Below are 14,878 nucleotides of genomic sequence, written 5' to 3' on the forward strand. Positions count from 1 at the left end.
TCGTAGCCACAGTAAGTGTTACACCCATGTCTGTAAATTGCCCTTCCAGCACGGGCGGCATGCGTCTGAATCACCCGCGCTGCACACACCGCTACCATCGGCCCTAGTGCACAGGATTTAAATCAGCTCACAGCAACACCATCGCGTATACAACAACACTTGTAAGGCATCACGCCACAAAAGCCACCGCCAAAACGATTTGCCACTGCCCACAACACTACTGTCCTCCTGCCAGCTACCCCTCTTCAAAACATTCGTTTCCTTTCCTACGCAGCCTGCTCATTCTTTGCTACCGGTACCTTGTCCTCAACACGGCAAGCTCCTCAGCCTTTCCAACTGCTCAAACTTCAGCCCCCACACTTGCAGGCCCGCGGCCAGCGTTTTACCTCTCGCCGACAGCTTTCCCTCACGTGTCACGTCGCTTAATTATTACTCCGTAATGCAGTTGGTTCATCCATCCCCATACCCGTTGAAAATTGGGGCCTCCCTGTCCGCCCATACATGCTCCGTGCTCTTCACTGCGTGCTTGCCTCACTCGCACTCCGCCTGCCCACATGGCCGTATTGATCATCACACTCATTCCAGGTTAGGGTCAGCGAAAACCGCGTGAGGCTTGTTAGCCTTGGCGCCGCCGGCGCCGGCCGCCGCACCGGCCTTCTTGACCGCCTTGGCGCCGCCCGCCTCCGGCGCCGCCTCCGCGGCCTCCTCCTCGGCCTCGACCTCCTCCACTGGGAGCAGGCGGTCCAGGTGCAGCTCGCCCTCTGCGGGGGCACATGATGGTTGGCGTTTTTGCCTTCGTTCACATACAAAGGTGGCAGCGCATTGGCAAGGCACGACTTGGGAGAGCTCCCAGCTAACTACCGGAAGGTGCTGCGGATCCCGCCAAACCCACCCCACCCCACCCCACCCCACCCCACCCCGCAACCCACCCAGCCGCTCACCCGTGGGGCCGTTCATGTCCACTGGCACCGCCCAGCCGAACGGGTCCGCCACCCTGCCGTACTGGATCCCCGTCAACAGCCCATACAGCCGCTGAGCCACCGGCCCCACGCCCGGAGGCAGGGAGCCCGGCTCCGGCGGCGGCGCCGCCGCCTCCAGCGCCCGCCGCTGCTCCTCCGACAGCCGTACAACGCCCGTGCTGTAGCCGTACGACAGCAGGCCGCCCGCCGCGTCCAGGCTGCTACTGCCGCTGGCGCAGCTGCTGCTACTGCGGCTGGGGCTGGTGGGGGTGGGCTCGCCGTCCGCCTCCGGCGCCTCGGCGTCGTGGCTGGTGCTGCTGCCGCCGTTGGCTGTAGCAGGCGCGGTGCCATTGGCTGTAGCAGGCGCGGCCCCGTTTGCGGTTGCGGTGGCGCCGCTGCTGGTGTCGGCGGCAGGTGAGGGGGCGGGGCTGCTGGTGCGTGTGAACTGCACTCGGCGGCCCTTGTAGGTGAGCGAGCCGATGGGCTGGACCACCATGGCTGTGCCGCTGGCGAACATCTCATCGGCCTGTGAGGGCACAACGGTGCGTGGGCGGTGAGTAGGAGCAAGTGCGTGGGTGCATAGAAAGCGAGCGATATGCTGCCCATGTTCCGTTCACCCTCCCACCCCACCACCATTCCCATTCCCATTACTCCCTTATCCCCTCTTCACCCCACCCAGCCCCGCCCCCCTCCCCTTTCCTCCCTTGCTTACCCCCATCCACCGAACCCCCCGCCCCCCCCCCCCCCGACTCACCGCCAGTGCGGCCTCCACGCTGATGTTGTCCTCCCGCACCACATAGCCCAGCGCCCCCGCCAGCTGCAGCAGGCTGGCGCGTGTGATGCCTGGCAGGATGGAGCCGGCGGCGGGCGGCGTGGTCAGCACGCGGCCGTGGGTGGCGAACACGTTGCAGCCCGAGCCCTCCTCCAGATAGGTGTCACTGCGGAGGTGTGGCGTGATGGTGGTACATTCAGATGGGTTTTGTTTGGGTGGCCTGGTTTGGAATTTGTTGGACTAACAGCGGCGACAGTAGGCTTTGAAGACAGAAAGGTCAGGCGCTCACGACCAGTTGCCAAACAGTGATGGTGGATTTCCCGCACCCGCACCTTCACCCACCCGCGCACTCTCACGCCCTCTCAACCCCACCTCCGCCCTGACACCTTCACACTCCACACACCCCATCTTCCCACACTCCTCCCACGCTAACCCACCTGCGCGCGTCCAGGTAGATGCAGTCGGTGCAGCCCTGCGCTCGCGCCTGCGCCTGCGCCATCAGGCAGGGGCTGTAGTTGCCGGCGGCCTTGGTGGAGCCCACGCCGCGGGGGGCGGCGCGGTGCAGCGAGTCGTGGATCAGGAAGTCCAGAGCCGTGAGCCGGCCCTCCTGCGCCAGGGCGGTAATGGGGCGCGGGTGCCGGTTGGTTCCTTACACAGTCAAGTTGAAGCGGTCCGCCGATGCAGAGGCACACACACAGTTCCCCTTGCGCTTTCCTGACACCTAAAGCACCCTGCGTGAGTGCTCTTGTGCTGTCTAACACGCACACACACGCACACACACGCACCTTGGCGCGGCCGCCCACGGGCACTGCGTACACCACGAAGGTGTAGGAGGGCGCGGGGCACAGCCCCAGCAGCGGCCCCGTGCCCAGCAGCAGAGGCCGCACGTACAGGGAGCCACGGCAGGAGGGCGGCACCTGCGGCAGCGACAGCGCACACGTGTGTGTTGAAGCGAAACGCAATCGTAAGCAACCGTGTGTTCGTGTATTCGTGTGTGCGCCCTGTGGCGTGCAGCAGCGTCATGGGAACGAGCCCAGCGACACAGCCCCAAGCCCCCCAGCCCCTCACACTCCCAGTCCCACAATCCCAGTCCCGTGCCCCTCCCGCCAGCCTCCCCACGCAGGCCCCCCCCAGCCCCTCAGCCTCACGCACCCAGTCGGCGTTGGCTCGCACCACGGCGTGCACAGCCGCCAGGAACATTTCCGGCGGCACCGGCGGCATGCACATGCGCGCCGCGCCCGCCTCGAAGCGTGCCGCGTTGGCCTCGGGTCGGAACAGCAGGATGTGCTGCTGCTGCTGCTGCTGCTCGCCTGCAGCTCCGTCGGTTGGTGTGGATGCCGCCGCTTGTGCTGGCGCCGCTGCTGACGATGCAGATGGTGCGGAGGTGGGGATTGAGGCAGGGGCGGAGGCAGGGACGGGGGCGGGGGCGTCGGCCTGGCGGTAGGCCTTCATGCCCTCAAAGATGGACTGCCCGTAGTTGAGCACCTGCGGGACAGAAGAGGGCCATGGAAAAAGTGATGGGGGCAAACGCGTGGGGGGCTTGCCGCTTGGGCCCCTGGCGCGCGCTCAGGCATGGCTGCATGGCCGCAACTCCGACTTCGCAGGCCAGTGCTGCTGCTGCTCCATTACTGCTGCTTCTGCCTGCCTGCTGGCCGGTGGACCCGATGCACTCCTCCTGCACACACACATACGCCGCTCCTCTCCCCTCTTTCTACTGGGATGCACGCACCTGCGCAGCCGGCAGCAGATGCAGCGGCCCGTACGGCACCAGCTGCCCGCCGTCCCAGCAGCAGCTCTCAGCCGACCAGTTGGCAACGAACATGGTGGGGGCCGGGTCAACGCCCAGACGGACCTTTGACCAGTCAACGGGGGAAGCTGCGCTGCGACCGCTGGTGGAGCATCCCGCGGAATGGCCGTTCGGGCTGGCGCCATTTCCATTGACAAGCGTAGGGCCCGCAGCGGGCGCCGGCGCTGGCGCGGGATCTGCCTCGCAGGATGTTCGGCTGCGTGCATAAGCAGAAGGAGATGTGGGTGGCGAGGTGTCAGGGGAGTGTCAGAGAAGGAGGGCCTAGAGAGGTCGGGTAATCGTGTCTGCGCCCTGACGCAACACCTCTGCTGCCAGCCGTCGGCCGGTACACCGCGCAACCACCCGCTCACGGCCCAAATGACCACCCAGCAACCAATAGGCTTGCCACTGCTTCAGTAAGCACATCTCCCCAGGCACAGCGCCGTTGACAAAAATTGCAAGCAAGTCCGCAATCAAGGTCGTTCCCTTTCCCCCATACGAAAAACATGTGAAAACCAACGTGTGAATCTTTCTGCAAATGACGCACCAGATGGAGGGGCTCATTCCTGCCGCAGGTGGCCAGGCGCTGCTGAACCACTGGCTTGTCTGCTCTTTAGGAGGACCGCAGACGGGAGCGCCGAGCAAGCCGCGTGAGCCGCTAATAAATCGATTAGCGCAAGGCTTTAAATTGGTATGTTTGCACGGTCGTGAGCCAACGGCGCGGTCGACCCGCAAAGGTGAAGAGCTCTAGCAAGCTAAACACTTCTAGGAGCGGCCGTGCGTATGAAGTGACTGGCTATGCTGGGACAAGTGTTGTTTTGTTTATGCGTCCAAGACGACGGGCTAAAACAAGGGGGCTCAGGGTGTCGACTCGTGATGGAACATGGCAAGGGGCAGGAAAGCGTAGTCCCGATGTGTGTGGCTCCCACCCGTGCCCACATAAATGCGTAGCAAGAAGGGACAAGGCATTGGTGCGTCGTTCGCGCGCTGTTACTGTACCGACGGTAGCTGGCAGGTTGTGTCGATGTTTTGCTGACGCGCAAGACGACGGGCTAAAACAAGGGGGCTCAGGGTGTCGACTGGTCCAATCCCGTCAGCCTGTCGTCACAAGGGCGGGAGGGGCCTTGCGCTCGCTCCCAGAGTCCGACGACCGTCAGAATGAATCTAACAACTTGGTAATTGCGCTATGCCGGCGCAAACTCCCGCGCTGGCCCAGCGAAACGCAAGACAGCCCTAAAAAGCCCCGACCGCTCGACTTCTGCACTGCCCCTCGCCTCCACAGCTCTCCTGTTTGCACATTGGACTAGATAACACATGTTCGCACACAACTATGCTACCACACAGTCAGCTCCAGAGTCACCGCGTCAGCATTTCCAACCAACGCAGCAAACCCTAACTCCCGCCAACTCCAGTGGCCTCCTCCACCAGCTCCCCCATGCTTAGTCCTTGCCCACATCAGTGGTGCATCGCAGCACCGGCGCGTTGTAGTCCTGCAGTAGTAAAGAATTTCTTAAGGGAAGAGGACAAGACAGCTGTTTCACGCGTTTTGCATACGGCAGCCACGGGGGCACACGGCTTCGCGCACGGCACTTCCCGGACTGCCGAGAGCGCAAGCCACAAGCACAACTATTTGCTATTGCTGACATGCACACGTCCGTACCTTTTCGTACAGCTTGGTGCCGGGCGGGATGGGCATGTCCCGTACCAGCATGTCTTGGTCGAGATCCATGTTCCGTACGTTGACCTCGATGTACGGCGGGATGGCACCGCCAAGCGCCTTGTACCGCACCGTGCGCCTGCGGGTATAACGAGGCCACGACACACCAGGTCCGCGCGTCAGTCACCATCACATGGCTTCCATTCATGCAATAACAGCCGTGCTGGCTCCCTGGCCTGGCATCGCGTCCTGCCCGCATAACGACTACACACACCCTGCAGGATCGCCTTGACTAAGCCCTGGGACCACTCAACATGCCACACGCACTCGATTGCCCAATGGCCTGATGACCTCCTCAGCGCCCCGTGTGTGTGTGTGTGTGCTCTTTTCTCCCCGCTTGCCAACACCCACACACACGACCGGCCAGCATCGCCCGCCTCACTTGAACAGCGCAATCCAGCCGCCCTTCTTGACCCCGGGCGCCAGGTCGTCGTTCAGCAGCCGCACGGGCACGTCCACCAGCACCTGCCGCTCGGGCGGGCAGTAAATCAGGTCCAGGCCCTCCACACGCTGCGTCACGGCGTTCACGAACACGCGTGTCTGCGGGGGCGGCAGCGGACGGGACACGGGTTCACGTGTCCGAGCCCAAGGGATGCGTAGCAGGGAGGCAGCTTTCATTGGAGAGGGAGTAACGCAGGAAGTTTTCTGGCGTTTTATCTGAGATGTGCGTGTGTAGGCACCCTGCGGCACCCATGTGGGCCCATGCGTGCACGTGACTGTGCCCGTGAGCAGATCCCGCCCAGCCCCCGCCCAACGCTACCAATACCACGACAGCACGCACCGGCTTCACGCGTAGCATGCCCAGTTGTGTGCCGCTGGTGCTGCCGCTGGTGCCCTCACCACTGCGCCCCGCGTCCGCCTGCGCCGCTTGCTCGGCCCCAGAGTCGCTGGCCGCCGCGTCCGGCGCCACGAGGTTGAGCTGCAGCACCCGCGCCGTGCAGCCGTTGCGACCAAAGGTGCGGATCTGCGTCGGCAGTGCAGGGAGCTCATGCACATCGGGTGACAGGGTGGTTGGGTGTTGGAGCCATCGTGGACGCAGCTCATGAGCCTGTGATGACCTTGGCGCCGCCTCAAATCCGCGTGACCACTTCGTTTGATGCATTGTGTACCTCTATCCCCCTGCAGAACCACAGGGAGCTGTCCGCGCCTCTCTACCCTCCACTCCATACACCTCCCTCCTCAGCCTCTATCACGCACCAGCTTGGCAACGTCGCCCTCCGAGAAGTGCACAAGTAACTTGTTGTTGTTATTGTTGATGTTGCTACTGCTGCTGCTCGCCCCCTGGTCCTCGCTGTGCCCAGCCGCCGCCCCCGCCCTCGCGTCCGCGCCCGGCAGCGAGTGCACCCGGCCAGGCACGCGACCCGCCCGCCGCAGCCATTTGCAGGCGGTGCCGCCGGTGGCTGAGCGGGGCCGCACGTGCGCATCCAGCGCGGGGAGCCCGGGCTCCACGGTGTGTGTTGGCAGCGGGAGGGGCAGCGTGGACTGTGATAGCCGCAGGCTGCTGCGCCGCCGGCCGTCCAGGCGTGCCGCGTCATTCAGCGAGCCCTCTGCATGCATATGTGCATGGCAGCATGACGGCGTTGAGGGATAAGGATGTGAAAGTTTGGAGCGACGTGCAGGCCGGGGCATAAGTGGAGGATGGGGCGCACGGCCGGGACAAGGGTGATGGTAGCTGCAGCGTGGACTCCGGCGTGCTTTGCTGCACAACGCGCCGGCCCCCCAGGCTTGCCAGCCATTGCCTTCACGTGTGCGCATCCCTTTGCTGCCTGCTCATTCAATAGCTTGTAGCACCCCAACGTACGCGCACGCACCTAGTTGCTGGAGCTCCCTCAGAATCTCCGGAGGCACCACCTGCTCCGACGCCCGCTGCGCCAACGCGCTGTCGTGCCGTGCCCGAGCTAGCAAGCCTGGAAGCGGTCCTCCTCCCAGTACAGACACTCCAAGGCCATGATCTAGTCCAGAAGTAAGCATGCTAACGGCCCAGCTCCGCGCGGCGGGCAGCAGCGACGCGGTCGCACCAGTCGCGCACCGCATCGCTGCGAATGCGAGAGCCATAATTGGTGCGTCTGTGCGTGATGTGTGTATGATATGTTAACGATGCGCCATCGCGCGTTTTGAAGCCCTTAAAGAGGTGTTCTTGAGTGATACTGATGGTCGTGGGGAGCCCGGGACAGCGCCTATTTTGCACCTCGAAATAGTGTCAGCGTTAAGGGCGCGTGTGTGCGGAATGAAACGAGCTGCCAACCAGGCATGATTGTTTCGCGGGATGATGGGCTCTTTCATGCAGACCTTTCCTTCGCTGCCAGCAGCCCCTTTCGACAAAGTGAAACCTACACCTATTACCCTTTACCAGTTATTATGAGCTGTGACAATTTAATTGCTTAACCGAGCCGGATCCGGCCAACTCGATTTTGCTGCAGCAGTAGCGGGCTGGTTGTGCTTCGCACGCCGCCATAGTTGCAATGGTCAAAGAGAAGTCAGAAGATAATGCATATGTCATCGTGGCGCGAGCAGACGTGGAGTCAGGGGTGAGTTAAAGGTCATGTCGAGGCCCGCATTCTAGCCCAGGTCGCTTCCCTGCCCCTGCCAGCCGGTTGGGGGGAGCCGCACGTTGTACAACTGAAACTGATTAGCTGGGTTGGCGCCGCTGAGGTCATCGCTTGCTGACGACTGGCGGCAACAGCCACGCGAGGCGCGCGTGCCTTCTGCCGCGCCAGACCCGTAACCCGCCAGCGTCTTGCCTCCCGCAGGCCGACTCCGCAGGGAAACCTTCTTCAAAGGCGGCCCGGAGTCAGACAGCGTTCTTTATGGCCTTGGCAATAGGGTGCGTAGGGAGGGTGCCGCGCGCGGCAGCGCCGGCGGTGCAGGCGGCAGCAAGTCAGGGGCGGGGCGGAGTGACATGACCTGCCGAGGCACATCAAGGCGGGCGTGCCTAGTCCGCAACCTGGGCATGCATATGGTGTGACGGCTTTTATGTGCGAGCTTCGGGGCTAGGAATGCGAGGGCAGCTCTGTGGTGGTCGAAGGACTGCGGGTGTGCGTAAAAGCGGGCCTTTCAAGGGACTGGGGCTCCGATATGGTGTCACTGGCAAACTCCACCAGAGGTGCCGAGGCAGCACACGCCACGCACGCCTCGTGCTTGCGGCTGTGGCGGCGGCAGCAGGGGCGGCTACCGCTCGAGCTGCAGCAACAGTTTGCGGCCACCGCAGAAAGGCAGTCGCTATGCGGCGACGTGCCGTGAGGAGGGCGCGGGCGTTCCAGTCTTGGATACTCAGCAGCAGGGGCTGACAGCAAGGCTGGCGCCCTCTCTTGTACACATCCCGCCGCACACAGCCAACGCAGCCACGGGGCTCCAGAGGATGGGCCCCCAGGGCTGCATCCTCTTGCGGCCAGCACTCACTCGCCTCCCCACTTGCGCGCCTTGTGACCCCCCGCAAACGCCTCGCCCTCCCCCTCCGCAGCTCTATCGCTTCAGCACTGGGTTTCTCCACGCTCCAAGAAAAGGTGTTCAACATAGACGGATTCACGTATGGCGGCTGGATGACGTTCATTACTTACCTGACCTTCTCGGCCTGCGGGCTGGCGGAGAGCGCCGCCACTCGCAGCTTCAAACGCAACGCGGCTCTGAGGGTGGGTGCTTGATGTAGCAGAGCACAAGAGGAGGAGCATGTAGGGTGGTGGGGAGGTGTTGTAAGAGTGCATTGGAACGGATGCGTTGAGGCTTGACAGGGAGTGTGGGTGGTTGAGAGGCAGCCCGAGGGAAGCGCGGGTCGGGAGGCGGGGCGGCCCACTGCCTTGGCCCACCGCCTCTGTTGTATCGTGGGAGCTCTGCGTTGGGCTCTGGCACGCGTCCCCCCTCCCTCACCTGACCCACCCCACCCCCTCCCCGCTCAGGACTACGCGGGTGTGTCGTTGTTGGCCATGGGCGGCGCCTACTTCACCAACTGGGCGCTCAACTACCTCAACTACACCACACGCATCGTGTTCAAGAGCTGCCGGGTCCTTCCAGTCATGGCGTTCAGGAGGTGGGAGGAGCAGGAGGGGCAAGCGGCGGGTTGACCGTGGGAGTTCACAGGGCATGGTAGACAGTTCCTATGGCGCGCACCGCCCTGCCCGCTGTGCTTACCGACGCCTCGCCCTGGCCCTTACTCCGTACACACTCGCGCCCACGTCCACGCCTCTTCAGCACCACCTCCCTTACCCCTTTTGCATTGGGTTCGGTTTAGTTTGGGCGGGTACTCACAACCCCTCCACCTCCCCTCCCTTCTCCCCCTAGCATCACTTGCAACTAACGCCTCCACCTGTGCTCCGCTCGTTTTAGCTTGGTTTGGTTTACTTTGGGCTGGAATTTACAACCCTCCCCCCCCTCCGCAGCCTGGTGGTGGGCCAGCGCTACAGTGCGCTGCAGTACTGCGCGGGCCTGCTGCTGGTGGCCGGCATCACGCTGTTCACGGCGGGCGACGCGGCGGGCGGCGCACCCAACTTCAGCGGCATTGGCGTGGGGCTCATCGGGCTGGCGCTGGTGGGTGGGTGGGGTGTGGGTTGTAGGGGAAGGGAGGGGAGTGTGGATGGGGTGGGGGTGGGGTGGGGATGGGGTGGGGATGGGGTGGGGGTGGGGTGGGGAAAGGGGAGTGCGCAGTAGGGGGTTGGGTGGGAAGGGGAGCGGGTAAGGAGCGGGCAGGGCTCTTCAAGGGCAGGGCACGGCAGGACGGGAGAGTCTTGGGCCGTGGTTGTGTCAGTGGAGCGATCGGAAGCAGAAGGTCCCAACCCTGCCCGCATACGCACGTGCATACTGTCCTGTGCGTTTCTTGCCTTGTGCTCTCTAACACACACACACACACACACACACACACACACACACACACGCGCGCGCGCAGGTGTGTGACGCCCTGACTGCCAATCTGGAGGAGCGGCAGTTCTTCCGCATTCGCACACCCGCCTCCCACGCTGAGGTGATGACCTACCTCTCGCTCTTCGCCGCCGCCGAGTCCTTTGTGGTGCTGTGCATCAGCGGTGGGTGGCAGCGGCGGCACAGGGCTGCGCAGGGCACCGGGGTGGCATGGGGCACGGGGCGACGAGGTGGCCAGCTGCTAGCTGGTGGCGTCGGGGGCATGAGTCTGCGATGGAGGCTGGAGGCCGAGCGGGCTTGTGGCTGCGAATCGACCTGTGACAAGCAGCTTGTGGAGGATGGGCGGGCGGGGTGGTTGGGCAAGACTTTGGGTGCTGGCTGCACATGCCGCTTGCCCCCCCTCCTCCGCGCTCCGTGGGCTGGTGCTTCTGGGCCTTGGTTTCTTTGGGATTGGAAAAAAGTAACCCCCCCACACAATTTGGCTTGGTTTGGTTTGGTTTTGGCGGGGCTGGGCGGGGCTGGGCTGGTATCAACAGCCCCGGAACCCCCCCTAAACCAGTCTTGCTACCCCACCCACACCCGTGCGCACCTGACCGCGCAGGCGAGCTGGGCCGCGCCCTGACCCACTCGCTGCAGCACCGCGAGACGGTGCCCTTCATCTGCGCCTTCTCAGTGCTGGGATACGTCACGGTGAGAGCTGTGGAATGGAGGGAGGGAGGGAGGGAGGACGCGAAGTGCTGTGTGCCTTCGCCGAGTGCCACCGTGTAAACGAGGCGCAGTGGCAGGCTCACAGGAGCTGCAAGCCGAGGCAGCAGCAGCTCCATACCGTACGTGTCTTGAAATACATGTCTGCCTGTCTGTCCGCCTGCCGGTGTGTGCGCTCCGCAGGTGTGCCTAATCCTGTTGCTCATAAAGCACTTTGGCGCCACCAACGCCGAGGTGGTCAAGTCCATGCGCAAGGTGAGACGGAAGTTGGGAGCGGGGGTGAAGTTGGGAGCGGGGGCGAAGCTGGGAGTAGGGACCGCCCGCTGCCCTGTACTACTGTTGAATGCTTCATCCGGCACGCCCAATGCGCCCTGCACCGCGTGCTGGCCATACAGCGATAACTCCCCATCCACCACCCAGCCCAGTAACCCTCCCTCCTCTTTCCCTTCTGTTTCTCAGAATCCCTCCACTTCCCCGCACCAACCCCGTACCTCCCACAACCCACCCACCCCCTCAACGCCCACACGCTCAACACACACACACACACACACACACACGTCGCGTTGCTGCATCGCATACACTTTCTGTGCGCCTTGTGTTCCTTGTGCAACACGCACACACACCCTCTCAACCCCCCCCCCCCCCCGCTCAACGCTCCCACACACACAGGTGTGCCAGGTTGTGCTGTCGTTCGTGGTGTTCCCTAAGCCCATGAGTTGGAAGTACCTGGTGGGTGGCGTGGCGGTGGCGGTGGCGCTGTACACGCTGCAGCGCACCGGGAAGAAGCCGGCGGCAGCAGGGGCGGAGGGCGGTGGAGGAGGGGGGCGGGGCGGCGGGCACGGGAAAGACGGGAAGGAGCGGGAGGCGTTGTTGGCTCGGAAGGATTCGGACACCGTTTCGCCGGACCAAGGGGGTGAGGGGCGGTGAGAGGCGGGAGGAGATGGACAAAGGGGGATGTGGAGCCGCCTGTAGCAGAGGATAGGGTGCGTCTAGTGATAGTGTGTGGATGGCGGCGGGCTGTAGCGGCAGCGGAGCGGATGGGTTTGGCCTGCTCCCTGCATGCGGACCTGAAGCATTGCCTCCTAGCGAAGAGGTGTGCGGCATGCGTTGAGCTCAGTCAGCTTCAGGGTTAAGCGTCTGTATGCATAGATGTCATGGATTGCCCATGTGGTGCATGCGTTGTACATTTCAGGCAGGAGCAGCAGCTGCCGTGCGTGTGTGTGTTTTGTCGGTGTGCTGGGTTCGCCTGGAACCCACTGATGGTGTGCGGGGCGGCCGGTCATACGCCGGCTCATAGTGACATATTAGTTAGAATGTCTGGCGGTTTGGCCCTACCATGGCCCAGTTAATAGGATGTAGGCGGTAGGGGCCGCGTGCTGCGTGGAGGGGGGATCGTGGAGGATCAAGGCGCCCCGATGGGCGTCTGGTGTTAACCGGCAAACTATCGGGCGTAAGCCCGTCAACGCAATAGCTGAACTGAGATTCACATGCTTCACATTTAAACTTGTTTTACTGAATCTATCCGGGCGCTAACTCAGCCTCGCAGTCACATTGCTGCTTTTCACGTAACTTCACCCCTTTCACAACACATACGCGACCATGAGCGGTCAAACTCAACGTGGGCGACCCAATGTCCTGATTACGGGAACGCCAGGCACCGGCAAGACCACCACTTCTGAAATGGTGGCTCAGGAGCTCGGCTTTCGTCACATAAACGTTGGCGAGTGGGTGCGCGAAAAAAACCTACACTCAGGGTGGAACGCGGAATTCGACTGCTTCGACATCGACGAAGACAAGGTATGCTGGGCCGTCGACGGCGGAGCATGCTGCAGGCGGCCGCGGAGTCGCTGTCTGGTCGAGCTGTGTATTACGCCATTTTCAGCACAGACATATGCATAAGAATTTAGCCATAGGGGCGCGGGGCATGCTGCAGTGCACTCCGAGTAGCGCGCAACACCCGTGGCAGCCCGGGAGCCCCACACCTTCCAAGGCTGCCCCGACAGGCACAGACACCGCCGCACATACCGGCCCCCCCTTGGTATCAATTAACGCAGCTCTAAACCACACACAGCTCCCCAGTCCAAATGCCTCAACGCGCGCTCACCCCTGCAAACATGGCGTCCTCACGTGCGAGTCGAACCGCCCCACCGCTCAATACACCGTGTACACACCGCCCCGCCCCCTTCCGACCACTCAGCTGTGCTCTCCCCTGTACCTGGCTCTGACGCCCACCCCCACCTAGGTGGTTGATGCGCTGGAGGACGTTATGGCTGAGGGCGGCTGTGTGGTGGACCACCACGGCTGCGACTTCTTCCCGGAGAGGTGGGGTGGGCTCTTTGTGGCGTGGCCGTGGCGTGGCGTGGCGGGCCCTCGCAGCAGCTGCGCGGTAGCTGTGGAGGGCATGTCTGTGCGGGTGGGGCACCAACGCTTCCGTCTGGCTCCACTGCGCGGTTTGGTTTCCATGTGTGGTCGTCGGTGCTGGAGGCTCTGGGGCTCGGGTGGGTGGGCACGGGATCTGGACACGCACAATGCGACCAAGTGCCCTTGCATTCTTGGGATTTCTTGCGACCTGTCGTACACAGGTGGTTCGACCTGGTCATTGTACTGCAAGCCAACAACACGGAGCTGTACGACCGGTTACAAAAGCGGTGGGTGGCGGCTGGCTGCGGTTACAACGAGTGACATACTTGCGGTTAGCGTGCAGTTAGGGGTGGCGGCGGCGGGTGGCTGCACGACGGGCCGGCGACGTGCGTGCCTGGGCGGTGGTGCGGACGGCTGGACGTGAGGAGGCATGCAGGAGGCGGGCAGCTGTGCATGGGGAGTAGGGGACACGGGTCTCAGGCTTCCAAGCGCGTGCCTAGATATGTGCCGAACACGGCACTGTTTGTCTGTTACGGTACTGGTTTCTTTGCGCTGAGGCCTCCTGCCTGCGGCGCTGCACTGCACCAATCAAAACGCAGCGGCTACACGGCTAAGAAGATCAGCGAGAACGTGGAGTGCGAGATCATGATGGTGGTCATGGAGGAGGCGTCGGAGAGCTACAGGTGAGTCACTTGGGGGGGTGAGGTCAGCCCAACGCAGTGGGGGACAGGCCAGGCGTGTAGGCAAGTACGGCGTAGCTGCTGCCGTACCCGGCGTGCAGCCCTGCCGCCCCTCAGCCACCCCGCCACACTCCTGCCTATCTGCCAGCCGCCTCATCCTCCGCCCCGTCCTCCTGCTCCTGGTCCCTCGGCCACCCACCCTGTGCTGCCGCCTGCCGCCTGCCGCCTGCCCTCTCGCCCAGGCCCGAGATCGTGAAGCCCATGTCCAGTGACAACACGGACGACCTGGAGCGCAACGTCGCCACCATCGTGGAGTGGGTGCGCGGCATGATGGCGGCGGCGGCCATGGCGGAGCACCGGTGACGAAGGCGGTGGGGATTGCGGATGGGGGGGTGCGAGCGTGTGTGTGTTGGGGTTTGGGGTTTGTAGCCGTTTCCAGTGCTAGGGTGGACTGATCTTGGGGGCGTGGACCGGGACGTTGCGTTGTGTGTGTTAAAGAGCACTAGGAAAACATTACGCAAAGACACTGTGTGTGTATGTGTGTGTGTGTGTGTGTGTGTGTGTGTGTGTGCGTGTGTGTGTTGGGGGGAAAGTGTAATAGTGCGGCTGTGCGGGGCATGATGAGGATGCTGCTGGATGCTTCTTGACTGTTCGGTGCCCGGCAGACGGGTTGCTTGAACAGGTGTTGTTGACGGAGGGGCATTGCATCATGGCGTGTGGCTGCAGCAGTGCAGTGTTTGGTGCACGGCGGTGGGTGATCAAAGCTGAAGACATGGATGCACGCATGTGTAGAAGGGGGTCTGCTGCAATGTCACTATGTACTGTTGTAGTGTTCTTGTGCGTGTGTTGTATTTGTGGGCGACAAGCAACAGGCATATGTGTGGCGCACGCACACGTGTGTGCATGACGCGGGGAACGTGTTGACTGCTGAGGATGTTGGAAGTTGTTGTGGGAGCGCATGGACCGAGGGAGTGTGGCTCTGCTTGGATGGGGGCTGCACCGCTGAGCTGGGATATAATGCGCAATTGATGTTGTTACCTCCTGGCTGCA

General features: G+C 63.0%; 4 protein-coding genes across 4 annotated transcripts; 2 read left to right on the forward strand and 2 right to left on the reverse strand.

Annotated features, from left to right (window-relative positions):
* Positions 1-6: 6 nt before the first annotated feature.
* On the reverse strand, positions 7-4,517 carry CHLRE_02g081400v5 (uncharacterized protein). Its single transcript, XM_043059244.1, has 8 exons — positions 4,065-4,517; positions 3,461-3,734; positions 2,884-3,216; positions 2,517-2,648; positions 2,169-2,338; positions 1,714-1,897; positions 942-1,485; positions 7-761 (listed from the first exon to the last, which is right to left on the reverse strand). Exons 1-8 carry the CDS (start codon positions 4,079-4,081, stop codon positions 577-579), a joined length of 1,839 nt encoding a protein of 612 aa, XP_042926878.1. The 5' UTR covers positions 4,082-4,517; the 3' UTR covers positions 7-576.
* Positions 4,518-4,605: 88 nt separating this feature from the next.
* Positions 4,606-7,457, reverse strand: CHLRE_02g081450v5 (uncharacterized protein). Its single transcript, XM_001701839.2, has 6 exons — positions 7,046-7,457; positions 6,432-6,781; positions 6,016-6,198; positions 5,617-5,774; positions 5,178-5,313; positions 4,606-5,007 (listed from the first exon to the last, which is right to left on the reverse strand). The coding sequence occupies exons 1-6, from the start codon at positions 7,266-7,268 to the stop codon at positions 4,957-4,959; spliced, it is 1,101 nt and encodes a 366-aa protein (XP_001701891.2). The 5' UTR covers positions 7,269-7,457; the 3' UTR covers positions 4,606-4,956.
* A 100-nt stretch (positions 7,458-7,557) lies between these two features.
* CHLRE_02g081500v5 (uncharacterized protein) lies at positions 7,558-12,299 on the forward strand. The gene is made up of 9 exons (XM_001701640.2): positions 7,558-7,762; positions 7,985-8,058; positions 8,695-8,863; positions 9,128-9,258; positions 9,608-9,755; positions 10,111-10,246; positions 10,684-10,772; positions 10,971-11,042; positions 11,457-12,299. Exons 1-9 carry the CDS (start codon positions 7,697-7,699, stop codon positions 11,712-11,714), a joined length of 1,143 nt encoding a protein of 380 aa, XP_001701692.2. The 5' UTR covers positions 7,558-7,696; the 3' UTR covers positions 11,715-12,299.
* A 48-nt stretch (positions 12,300-12,347) lies between these two features.
* CHLRE_02g081550v5 (uncharacterized protein) lies at positions 12,348-14,878 on the forward strand. Its single transcript, XM_043059245.1, has 5 exons — positions 12,348-12,584; positions 13,030-13,109; positions 13,370-13,435; positions 13,748-13,831; positions 14,071-14,878. The coding sequence occupies exons 1-5, from the start codon at positions 12,387-12,389 to the stop codon at positions 14,189-14,191; spliced, it is 549 nt and encodes a 182-aa protein (XP_042926879.1). The 5' UTR covers positions 12,348-12,386; the 3' UTR covers positions 14,192-14,878.

This window comes from Chlamydomonas reinhardtii, chromosome 2, assembly GCF_000002595.2.
Source record: "Chlamydomonas reinhardtii strain CC-503 cw92 mt+ chromosome 2, whole genome shotgun sequence".
NCBI classification, from domain to species: domain Eukaryota; kingdom Viridiplantae; phylum Chlorophyta; class Chlorophyceae; order Chlamydomonadales; family Chlamydomonadaceae; genus Chlamydomonas; species Chlamydomonas reinhardtii.

What these genes read in the sequence shown, in the direction of transcription:
- CHLRE_02g081450v5 (XM_001701839.2), bottom strand. Translation starts at nt 7,268, where the DNA reads ATGCGGTGCGCGACTGGTGCGACCGCGTCGCTGCTGCCCGCCGCGCGG. An exon ending in AGGGCGACGTTGCCAAGCTG is followed by an intron (nt 6,199 to 6,431) that starts GTGCGTGATAGA and finishes CTGCCGACGCAG; the next exon opens with ATCCGCACCTTTGGTCGCAA. An exon ending in GCATGCTACGCGTGAAGCCG is followed by an intron (nt 5,775 to 6,015) that starts GTGCGTGCTGTC and finishes CCGCCCCCGCAG; the next exon opens with ACACGCGTGTTCGTGAACGC.
- CHLRE_02g081550v5 (XM_043059245.1), top strand. Translation starts at nt 12,387, where the DNA reads ATGAGCGGTCAAACTCAACGTGGGCGACCCAATGTCCTGATTACGGGA. An exon ending in TCGACATCGACGAAGACAAG is followed by an intron (nt 12,585 to 13,029) that starts GTATGCTGGGCC and finishes ACCCCCACCTAG; the next exon opens with GTGGTTGATGCGCTGGAGGA. An exon ending in TGCGACTTCTTCCCGGAGAG is followed by an intron (nt 13,110 to 13,369) that starts GTGGGGTGGGCT and finishes TGTCGTACACAG; the next exon opens with GTGGTTCGACCTGGTCATTG.
- CHLRE_02g081500v5 (XM_001701640.2), top strand. Translation starts at nt 7,697, where the DNA reads ATGGTCAAAGAGAAGTCAGAAGATAATGCATATGTCATCGTGGCGCGA. An exon ending in TGTGGTGCTGTGCATCAGCG is followed by an intron (nt 10,247 to 10,683) that starts GTGGGTGGCAGC and finishes CTGACCGCGCAG; the next exon opens with GCGAGCTGGGCCGCGCCCTG. An exon ending in TGGTCAAGTCCATGCGCAAG is followed by an intron (nt 11,043 to 11,456) that starts GTGAGACGGAAG and finishes CCACACACACAG; the next exon opens with GTGTGCCAGGTTGTGCTGTC.
- CHLRE_02g081400v5 (XM_043059244.1), bottom strand. An exon ending in GCGTGGAGGCCGCACTGGCG is followed by an intron (nt 1,486 to 1,713) that starts GTGAGTCGGGGG and finishes GTGCCCTCACAG; the next exon opens with GCCGATGAGATGTTCGCCAG. An exon ending in GGACATGAACGGCCCCACGG is followed by an intron (nt 762 to 941) that starts GTGAGCGGCTGG and finishes GTGCCCCCGCAG; the next exon opens with AGGGCGAGCTGCACCTGGAC.